This window comes from Eurypyga helias, unplaced genomic scaffold (assembly GCF_000690775.1).
Source record: "Eurypyga helias isolate BGI_N326 unplaced genomic scaffold, ASM69077v1 scaffold11830, whole genome shotgun sequence".
NCBI lineage: Eukaryota > Metazoa > Chordata > Aves > Eurypygiformes > Eurypygidae > Eurypyga > Eurypyga helias.
The window spans coordinates 4,730-16,635 of record NW_010225081.1 but is presented as its reverse complement, the minus strand read 5'-3'; the positions used below and the strand labels follow the sequence as shown (position 1 = coordinate 16,635).

Below are 11,906 nucleotides of genomic sequence, written 5' to 3'. Positions count from 1 at the left end.
CCAGGAACAGCTTCCTAGCAGCCACAGTAAAGAGAGTTAACTCCTTCCTGGCTGAATCCAGCACAAGAACACATGGCTCTGACAACACCAGAAATGTTCTGAGACTGCTGGCAGCTCAACGAGGTACAGTTTTTCACTGGGTATTACCGCATCTCAGTTCTTAAACTTCTTCAGAGTTTAGTCTCTTTGTGTTTCAATTTTTCCCCCAACTATTAAATGAGAGTATTGCTACCTTCCTCCTCCTGCAATGGAAGGAGCCTCAAGAAGTGTGGGAAAAGACTGTGGATACCAAGATACAAAGTGTTGCAAGGTCTGTGCTCTTCTCCATGATCAACTGTGACAAATTTTAGATGCGTCAGGTATTTCTTTCTCCTTGAAAATGTACATTTATTAACAGCACTATAGCTATCACAAGAATACTCTGCGTTATAACCAAGTGACCTACAAGTCCAGAAGCCATCTTCTAGAACATACTTACAGGTCGTATGAAAACTTCCTCTGAAGGTTAGTCTGGTTCTTTTGAAACCAGTAAACATCCAGCTGTAGCTTTCCATATTCTGTCTGCAACTCTTTCAGGTGTTCTGGACAAACAGAATTAAAATGTGTATTAAAATGAGCACGCACAAATATACACCTACAGGTATTACGATACTAAACAGCACATCCATCGTAAGCACGCCAACTCCATCCATCCGTCACGCTCACCACATCTTGTATTCCAGTGCAGAAGTAACTGCTGAATTTATTCATCAAAGATGCACATGATTGGGTAAGAATAGCGTTTCAGCCTAAGAGATTAACAAAAAGGGGGTAACAGATTTTTGACCTCCTTTTCTTCATAAGGAATACTGTAACTTGTCTGCAAACCCTTGCTCTGCTGGGTTTCAGCCCAGGAAAACGTCAGGTCTATGAAATACTGACTACAACACAGTATGAAACGGCATTCATGTTTATTAGCCATCTACAGACAACCCTACAATGCTTCCCTGAATAATATGCGATTTACAGTTATGTCCTCAAAAACAGGGGGATCTAAGAGTTTTCTTCCTGACAGAAAGTTCTGTGTGAGGGCACCAGAAGGCGGCACCACAACGTATTTACCTGTTCACAGAACTCTAGGATCTGTTCCCCAGACTTCCTGAGGAATAAATTGGTAACAACAATTTTGAAGCACCAATGTGAATAGGAATTAATTAGACCAAGTCGTCTTATTTAAATATAGGAGTTTGTGAATTCCCCTGGTGCTAAAATGCACAACCTAAACACCTCAGGAAGGAATTCAAGAATATACTGCAAAAGGTAGAATGAATAAATAAGTTAACAATACACACAGAAGCTGGCTTTATTCCATATTATGTCATAAGGGTCAGGAGTCCTACATCAATCACTACATGGACAAATCCTTCTACCACTGAGGCAGATTAGTCTGACACTCCCTAAACTGCAACGATGTCGATGCAGGATCCAAGTCACCCGCAGCTCCTGCACCATCGCCAACAGCTGAAGAAAGGCAGCATTCTCAGAAGACACCAGAAAAATGCAAGTCTTAAAATCCAATATAAGAGACATACGGAGGAGTATTGCAACATACCTCGTAGATTCTGGATCAATCGTTCATTTACTGTGATGTTATTCATCAGCACTGCCTGGAAGGACCAAAACAGAAAACAAAGGTTTAATTGCAGAGGACTGGTGTTCCCATTGATATTATAAACAACATGTGAAAGCAATACAATGCAAGGGCTCCGTGTTGCTTTTCCAACCATCCTCTCCCCCACCTTGGTCAGAAAGTGCTGGAGTGGCCTTCCATCCCTTCACTTTGCTCTCTCTCATCCTGCAGGCAGTTAACATTGGAACATGTTTTGTCCATTCTTTCACCAGTCCCCCTCTACCAACCCCTACATACACAGGCCCCAAAACACCCGAACAGTGACAGAACTAAGGCACACCTAAATTAAATGAACTCCGGTTGGCCAGATGCCAGGATGCTTCAGATTCACGTTTAACTACTGGAAAGTCTGGTGCAGGAGAGTCTAAATAAAACCCCTTAAAGATGAGATCCACTGACCATTCAGAAACAATCCAGTCCAGTCTTTGTAGCGTATTTCTGATGGTTCACTGGCAATTTCCTTGTTATCCTTCTCCCAGAAAACCCACTGTTCTGCAGGGGTCCCAGACCGGGATACACCAAGTCCCCAGTTTCCCAAAGTTTAAGCCCAAGTTCGGGATGTGTTCATATGCCCACACCACTTCAATGCAAAGAAATAACTGCATCCGTTCTGTCTGCCCAAGTCACCCTGGAACACTGACAATGCTGTCAGCACCTTTTTCTCCCCCCACCACCACAGAAATAAGTGCCGGTTGGTAAGGAAAAACAAAGCATTCGATTAACCTGAGTGGGACAGCACAGATCAGAGGGACAGGGTTTGTCTTTTGTTGCTCTCATGAGACCCCACCTGGAGTGCTGCGTCCAGCTGTGGAGCCCCCAATATCAGAAGGATATTGACCACCTGAAGCAAGTCCAGAGGAGGCCACGAAGGTGATCAGAGGGCTGGTGAACACCACCGTGAAAACTCAAGAGCAAAGGCCTTGCTCCTTCATTAAAAAGGTATAAATAACAATAACAACATATACTTCGGATTGTTTCATACCTCTCCTTTCTCATAGCACATGTGCAAAAAGGCTCTGGATTTGTCTTCACTTGTTTATTGGGGAAAAGAAATTAATGTTTCAGTGGAAATGCCAAGTTTTGCTAATGCATGACCAACATAACCAGGTTGTTCCATGATTATCGCCTTCAGGGTTTCCAGCATTGGCCATGACCAAAAATTGTCAAAGGACTGGAAAAAAATCAGTCAGTATGAGATGGAAATTTATCTTCCTACAGTTTGTGGTGTTGCAGGTTTTTGGTTTTTTTTTTCCTTTTAAATGAAACCTCCAAATACCAGGACAACTTACTTGACAGTAAAACTCTAATAACTGATTAGCTGAGGGAACAAAATGGCTTACCATGTGAAAAAGACTCCTTAAATCACAACATGGACAAAAAAGAGCGTGCCTTGGTCTTTCTGGATCGCATATACAACTTCCTTTTGGCAATGCCACACAAACCTACCTGAATTTGTGGGTAAAAGTCCGGGGTGGGGGTGGAGAAATCAGGAAGATGTAGTTAGCTGTTTAACTTGAGCAGGAAATACTGTCTAATAATTTACAGGGCAGTGCTCCAACTGCCAGCTTCCAAACCGACTGTATCAATAACGTCAGGCTTTCTGTTCCTCCTCCTGTGGTCCAGGTGTTAACTAATCTTCACCTCATGGCTGCGAATTAGGCAGACATTATTTGCTTTTGGGGTTTTATGCAGGTTAAGAAAACAAACTACTGGGAAGCACTCAGCAAACACATGCCGAAACTCAGTTCTAGGAAGAAACTCGTATTTTAAACCTCATTCAGCCCACAAAACAATACCTATGATTCCCAGGAGTGAGATGCCAACTCTTGGAAACTCACTGTACCACCATATCAAAACTGACGTTCTGTCATATAGTAATTAGCACAAAACCAGCTCGTTATACCTGCAAACATGTCTCACCCAGAAGTCTTTGTGAATATCACAGAGGAAAAGTCTGACTCCTGATTGGAATCAATGCTGTGGACCACAGGTCTTCAAAAGCCAAACACTAAAAGCTACAGTGCCACCAGCAGCGATGGAAGTATCCTGCTCTAGCTGGACAGGGATTTTTTAAGTGACAACTGCAGACTTTTTTTTTTAATTCATCACAAAACACATCTACATAAGTTATAGTCCACTTAAGACACAAAAGTTAAAAATTAAGAAAACCAAAATTTAACACAGAAATACTTGAGAGGAAGCTTTGAGATAAATTATTTCAAAGGGTATGTTTTGAGCACATGTTCTGAACAATGTACATACATTCAATCCAACTTGCTCTGGTTGGAGCAAGTCCAGAGGAGGCCAGGAAGATGCTCAGAGGGCTGGAGCACCTCTGCTATGGGGACAGGCTGAGAGAGTTGGGCTTGTTCAGCCTGGAGAAGAGAAGGCTCTGGGGAGACCTTATTGCAGCCTTCCAGTACCTGAAGGGGCCTACAAGGAAGCTGGGGGGGACTTTTTACAAGGGCCTGTAGTGACAGGACAAGGGGTAATGGCTTTAAATTGAAAATGGAGAGGTTTATATTAGATATCAGGAAGAAATTCTTCCCGGAGAGGGTGGTGAGGCACTGGAACAGGTTGCCCAGAGAAGCTGTGGATGCGCCATCCCTGGAAGTGTCCAAGGCCAGGCTGGATGAGGCTTTGAGCAACCTGGTCTAGTGGAAGGTGTCCCTGCCCATGGCAGGGGGGTTGGAATCTTTAAGGTCCCTTCCAACCCAAACCATTCTGTGATTCTATGAACTCCTTACACAGTAGTCTCCATAAACATATTCCTTGGATGCATCACTGTAGTTACTGTAGTAACTCCTGTGTTTGCTCCTGCCATACATCAAAGCTAACCCAAGGACACTGAACTGACAGATGTGCTTTCTAATGCTGACTCTACGTGGTATATATAAAAGCATGAGATATTGCAACAGGAAAAAGGAATAATACGGCAAAGAACTTTATGAGAGTGAACCGAAACCTAAGAAAAAAGGGGCTTTGCATTCACAAATACAGCTCACACAAGGAGAAGATGAGCCACAGCATCAGTACATCAGCTGCTAAAAACAAAACCAACTGGCAGAAAGCAAGCTGGGAGGGTAAGATTTATATGTGCAGAAACAAGCATATATAATTAATCAGGGAGAAGTGCACCTATTTCATCATTACCTCAACCTGATCCAAGTCCTTACTGTGAAGGAAAGGAGCAGTTCTGCCTCGTGTGCTCCTTCTGCTCCCCGCCACCATGCCGGCAGCACAAGCCACATTCTGATTATCTGTTGATTATTTCTTAATGAGATCTGGAAATTCCCACCCCCCTTCTCTGTTTTTGCAAAGACACCACCACACACACACACAAGTTCCTGGTAACACGCATCATCCAATTCTTTTCTCTCTTTCTACTCTTGTTCACCACTTTGAAATAATCCTCAGAAACTCTTTACACTAGGAACAAAAAGGTTTTTTCATTCCAGGGCATGAGATTAACTACAGGTTAGTACGTGGGGCAAAAAGGTCATAAATAAGATCCCTGAGAAAGCATTTCTCTTTTAGGTTGGTCTGAGTGCTGCACGCTCTTGTGTATTCAGTGGAGGAACACCAATTGAAGCAAGTCTAAAACAAATTTCAAACTCAAAAAGGAAAAGACATTGTTCATTTAAACCTATTTCTTACTGAAGCATTTCGTTCAGAAGTTACTAACTTTTCCCCATCCTCAAAACAAGGGAAAAAACCCAACCAAACAAATGAAAAAAACCAAAACCACACAAACACAAACCACCAAACCACAAAAACCCTAAAACCACAGCTCTATTCCCAAACAGTGATCCTGGTAAAGATCATGGACGCAATTTTCCTTCACATCCTCTGCTAAAAGAAACCCACTCTGGGTGTTTTTGTGTGATGAAGGACACATACACCATGACATGGTGAGGTTCAGCCCTCAAAACTGCCGAAACCACCAGAATTGTAAAGTTAACCATTTCTTACACTCTCAGCAGAAGAGAGAGGAAGTTGACACGTATGAATAAGAAATTGCTTTTACAGGTGCCAGGCAACAAGCAAGTGGATTGGAGAAAACAAGCCTTGTGCAGCTGCAGGACTTACATGACACAGTTACATTTAACTGAAACCCAAATAGATGGCAGTGTAAACAAAACAAATCATGTGATGTGAGAATCTTGATATAAAACCTGTACAGCTATATATAATGTTCCTTCTGCTCTCTTTTTTGTCCATTCATTTTCCTGTGAAGAGGTAGAAATATTCCAGTAGTTAACTCTTAAGCTACGCATTCACTGAATTTCCACTCTTATGGTTCAGCTCGTGCCAAACCATCCTTTTTTTTTTTTTTCTCCACCATGTAAAAATACATTTTTAAACAGAGTTAGTCTTCTTGACCTCTGCTCTACCAGTTATGAGTAAGCTGACTGATTTCTCTTGCTAATTTAGTAACATCATGCTATGGTAAGTGGAGCGGGGTGTGAGGCAGCCTTAAAAGCTTCCCAAAACCTGAAGAAGCAAAATTGTTCGGTTTAAAAACCAAAATCAAAACACACATAGGCACCTTTTCCTTTCCACAGCTGGCTTTATTCTCTCTCCACCCCACCTCCCCACCAGTGTCATTCCTTTGAGCGGAGATGACTCCCTGCATATCAAATAAGTATTTTGTCTCAGAAGGCTGTGCTGGGAATTGAAATTTTCCCAGAGGGAAGGGATCTGAGAGCAGCTGTGGCCAGCATTACAAGATACTGAACAACAGGACCGCGACGTGCTTCACATACAGAGGCTGGCCCCTCTGCTCAGTAAAATAAGATAGGGGCTGGGGAAAAACTACATAAATCCAAAGAAGACGACAAAATGCGAAAGCATGTTCTAGCTGTTAAAAATAACAGCGATCACAAGTACTGTTCTCCTGTTACACTCTTCAGCAAGACTACTGTGGCTGTGTACATCCCAGAAGCTACGAGCCCTGAATAACAAGCACAAAGAATATTGTTCTTCGGAAAATCGCTTATGGGTTAGAAATAGCCCTTTTACACTCCTGATTCCTTATCTGTGGTTACTAAGAGTTCGTGTAAGCTCTCTTCATCTCTGCAGCCTATTTCTGCACGGATTTCCAGAAGCCATTTGCTAAATCTACGTTAATCCTTAAAAATTCAAGCAGATATTTTTAAAAGCAGACTGCTGATAGAAGCGTTTTACACATACTCAGACCTAAGAAAATATATACGACAACAATTTCCCAGGATTACACTGCCTCAGTGAATGGTGAGCCCTGTGTTCCAGGCTCTGACTACCTCCTGCCTTCTATGCCCTCATCCTTTTAAGTAGCAGAGACTGTTTTAGAGAAGAAGGCAGATTTAACTGGGAGTGATTAGTACACTGCCACTGGCAATGACTTCAACGTGGCAGGTATCCCATTGGTGTATTGGTTTGGTATGAAACTAAACCAGTGGTGTAATTATTCTGTATTTTATCAGCAGAGTAATCAGACACAGTGAGCAGAGATGAACTGCAACTGACATGGGCCTCAAACGTTACTGGAGAGTCGCTTTGGTAAGGAGTCCAGGTTGCAGAATTTTGTTCCCATATAGACTTCTTCTGTAACCAGAACCATGGAAGAAAAATGGGGGGTGGGGCGGGAACTGAGACAGAGATTCACTCCTACATATCAGCTGAAAGCATCTTCATTTTTCTTTAACTAAAGAAAATCACTCAGAAGTCTGTCTAGGTAGTTAGACAGTTTGTGTTACTTGCAAAGCAAGCTGAGAGCCTCAGCATTTGGGTTTGCATCCATCCTTCCTGGACTAGGTAAATACTTCCTGCTATTCCCCAAGGACTAAGTAACGTTCAGTTCAGAGACCAATTTTCCTATAAGCAGAAAGGGTGAATTCATTACTTGCCTCCCAGGAATCCCAGATTCCACTGGAATTTTGGAACCAAAAAGCAAGGGCATGTGTGTGCCTGTGTGTGCATACAAATACATATGTATGTGCATGTGAATATACCACACACACTTATACATGTATACAGATACACATACACACACAAAAAAAAAAGGCACCCAGAAACAGTCTTTTCTTATATTCCACATCCCTCTGTGGAATAAAGTCTGATCTAAGCTTCTTCAGATCAAGGTCGTTTGGAGAACTAACCTTACCCTCTCTTCCCAGCCACCGTACCAGGGGCATTCCTAAATTAGAGTGGATAAATCCATGCCAACTTGACTGATGGCATCTTTTGATAAATACACAGGTTCCCAGTAAAACAACCCTCCCTACTCTTAAACCACAGAGTTGGAAAACAAACAACTTGTGTCCTACCACTTCAGGCTCCTGAAACATACTCTTTACAAGTCCCAAAAAGCAGAAGACAGGAAATCAGTCCACTGCACCACAGCCATACTAGATTGGCCCCAAAATCCACCCTGCCCAGCATCCTGTCTCTAACACTGGATGCCGAAGGAACACCAAGGCAGCCACAGAGCACAGCATTCCCAAGCAGCAGCTACTTCTGGTTGAGGAACAGCTGGACCCAAACCAAACACCTTTGTATTGGGTGGTGGGACAGGTGTTTCTCCAAGGTTATCCAGCTGCTTTTAACATACACAGACCTGCTGCAACTGAATGGACATCACACACTTGCAGCTTCACCATCCATCGTGCAAAGAGCCCTTCTTCTGCACAGTCTGAACTGCAACTCTGACCGCATGTGGAGCCTGTCAGTGCATGGAGAACAACCATGCCTTGACCCTCCCAGCCACAGGCACTTTCTGCACCACTCAGGATCCTGGAGGTGCTGGCAATGGCTCTCCTCAGCTGGCGCTTATCCAACCTGTCACCTGTACTGTGGATTGCTGTAGAGAAACCATGGCACAGCTTTGGTTATCGTCCTTGGCCTTCTCTGCGTGCCCTTCCCAGGTTTCCCAAACTCCACCAGTGACCTCCCCACAGTACAACCACTAGCCCAGTTTATTCCTAAGCTGCTCTGTAACTTTTGCCTATCACACAGCGCTGCGTAACACCATCTTACCACGTGGCTGCGTAACTTCTCTACAAGCCGTGAGTGCGAAGCCTTTTGCAACTCCAGGTTTGAATGCATGCATTAGCCTCCCTCATCCTTGTCACTGACTCTTTCAGAAGAAAAGCCCAAGAGACTTCAGAAGCAAAACTACCTTTTCCAGAAGCCGCTTCGACTCTTCCCTGGACTACCACATTCACCCCCAGCTCCAACAGCAGCTAACGGTTTCGTAAAATACTTCCCACCGCTTTTCCTGGCACAGACGTCAGATTTAATGGATGACAGCTCCTGCCTGCCTGCTATGCTCAAAATCACCACCACCACAAGAAAGGCGGTTTGTGTGGTGCCAGCTGCATTTGCCTGGCACCACAGTAATCTGAAGCAGAAAGGTTGCACACCATGCTTGGCAGAAGCAACACTTCATCCACCCAGCTTCCTTAAACTCCTGGGTGGGCTGCTGTCACCAGCTCCCGACATCCACTCCTCTGGCCAGCCTGCACTGTAAACTCCATGCCCAGCAGTTCCGATTCCAGTCACTTGTTCTGGCTAAAGGAAAATTTACTTATGAAAATGAAGCATAAAATGTACTTCCCTTGTAAAAAAGACTGTAGAGTAAGTTAAGCAAACACCCACTTTTGTTTGCCCTTTTCTCACCACACTCCCCCCACCCCCTTTTTTTGCAGGGTGCGGGGGGTGTTACACTCATGCATGCTTTCAATCCTTGCAGGACAGAACTGGAACGCAAACAGATGCCAAACCAGAACGATGGGTTTCACCAACATGTAAACCGGGGTACCTTCCCAGAGGACAGTAAATTTCAACAGTTTCCAAAGCCCTCAGCAGCAACGTGCACTACTGGGAGGCAGAAGTGACAAGACTGATTACTCACCCAAATGCTGTCTGATCATCCTGGGCTATCTTTTTAATAAACAGACACATGATTAATAAATAGACGAACTATACCTCACCTTGCTCAAGTTTTGAGCAGCGAACCACCACCTAACGGTGAACCCTGTACCTGAACAGCACCTATTACCATCATCAGTTGTGCCTGTTCAGTCTACTGAAAATAATAGTTCTGCAAAGCTGTTCTATGAACTTCAGCCAAGAGACTCTACAGGAGAAGCAATAAACCCAGAATGAATACTCTTGGCTAAGTACTTCTGGCAACAGTGAGAAAAGTACTATTGATGATTAACAGCTACATCCGAGGCGGTATCAGCAACGTGAGCAAAATACACAAGACAGTTTGCAAGACACTACGCAGCAGTAATCGTACATGCTGCTGTTTTAGTAGGTATGTTCACGTTCTTCACAAAGGCCTTCCATCCCTCTGGCAATGCTGCACTGCCACCAAAGGTGAGTCTAACCTCCTGGTGTCTCCAAGTGCAACTCGATTTTGGAGGCAGAAGGCCAAGGTGCCACAAAATTCGTAATCCATTTCAAAATAAATGTCAACCATTTCTGCCGACGGATATATAACAAATCTATTTTTTATACCACCTGAGGAACCTGAAGGTGCACACATCCATGTGACCTGATGAAATACATCTGCGGGTCCCCAGGGAACTGGCGGATGAGGTTGCGAAACCTCTATCCATCATATTCGGCAAGTTGTGGCAGTGAAGTTCCCACTGACTGGAAAATGGGTAACATAACCCCATCTTTTAAAAGGGAGAAAAAGACAATCCAAAAGGATGGACTTTTTATGAGGGATAATGGTTTTTAATTGAAAGTGGGTAGATTTAGATTGGATATCAGGAAGAAATTCTTCCCGGAGAGGGTGGTGAGGCACTGGAACAGGTTGCCCAGAGAAGCTGTGGATGCCCCATCCCTGGAAGTGTTCAAGGCCAGGCTGGATGAGGCTTTGAGCAACCTGGTCTAGTGGAAGGTGTCCCTGCCCATGGCAGGGGGGTTGGAACTGGATGGTCTTTAAGGTCCCTTTCAATCCAAACCGTTCTATGATATTTGGGAATGCGAATCTATCTGTTGGTGCAGCTTCTTCTTTTCCGTAAGTTGTTTTAAAACGTTAGAATACAGGAAAGGAAGCCAGAGGCCAACCCAAGGTTGACAACAATGACTTATGGAGGAGGTAGAGGTTTTATTCAGAAATGCTGTTACTTGTAGTTTCTAATATTCCACATATCACACACTGAATGCTATAACGTGCATTCAATGTCCACTTTCTAAGTATTATACCATGACACATAAATGTTTTGCCACACCAACACTGACTGTATGCCCATCAGCTGGAACACTTGAGCAACCTTACGCTGCTGCAGACAGTGTCTTTGTAAACCACAGTCTCACAGAAAACTATGGCTAGAAAAAGCCCTACCTTCTCTTCCTGATGTACTCTGTTGGCATTTTCCATCTGAAAGCTGTGCAAGGACTGGATTTTGTCAATTTGCTCTCGCTGCTTCTCAAGCTCCCCTCGGAATTCATTCTTCTTGAGCTCCACGGCGCCCCTCTCTGCTGCCGCCCTCCGGACTTTGCCTTCCAGATCCAGGATCCGACCCTGAGGAAGAGCAAATCAGCCAAAGCAAATAGAAATGCTTCCCTCTTGCTGGACTCTTCTCCAATACATCCAAGGAATACCAGATTTAACAGAACTAACAATGTTTAAGTCATCAACATATTGTGTCACCTGGTGATACCTCACACAGCCCAGCACAAAACTCCACACACTGTGATCCTTTCCCTAATTCCTTAGACGTAAGCCATCGACCAGGTCTGGGACTAGGCGTTGATTCAGCCACACCTTGACTTCTCTTTCAAGAAGTTTTAGAAAGCAAGGGGGTCCACTCTGAACCTCATGACTGAACAGGAGGAATTTCCTTGCCCCTTTTCCTGAGTACACACCACAACAATCCCATTCTGACTTGATTTCCCTGACTCTGTAAATTAATTTTAATTCATGTATAACCCATTTTAATCCACTGCTAGTTTGATTTCGCCTTCGTATGCTTTTCTGTGTCAAGTAAGTAGCAGAGTGGACCTTGCCATCAAACTCTTAAGTCATGCTTCTCACAAATTCATATTAAAAATAACAGCTTTTCCTCTCATATTTGTGACGCTGATCTTTTAAGCACTAACACCATTTAAAGCACTCAGCACAGCCTCCATTTCGTGACAAAGGTCATATATTTTTTTTAATTTAATCCAGACAATTCTGGCATCACTGCACTTCCCAGTGTTGATTGTAAACTCAGAGGGAAAACTCATCTCTCAA

General features: G+C 43.7%; 1 protein-coding gene across 1 annotated transcript in view; it reads right to left on the bottom strand.

Annotated features, from left to right (window-relative positions):
- Positions 1 to 474: 474 nt before the first annotated feature.
- The window catches only part of LOC104506912 (Golgi membrane protein 1-like), a 13,493-nt gene continuing 2,061 nt past the window's right edge, over positions 475 to 11,906 (bottom strand). The window contains exons 2-4 of the mRNA XM_010148039.1: positions 11,013 to 11,192; positions 1,592 to 1,646; positions 475 to 581 (exon numbers count right to left, since the gene is read on the bottom strand). Of these exons, the coding sequence (XP_010146341.1) occupies positions 475 to 581; positions 1,592 to 1,646; positions 11,013 to 11,192 (342 nt within the window). The remainder of the gene's footprint in view (positions 582 to 1,591; positions 1,647 to 11,012; positions 11,193 to 11,906) is intronic.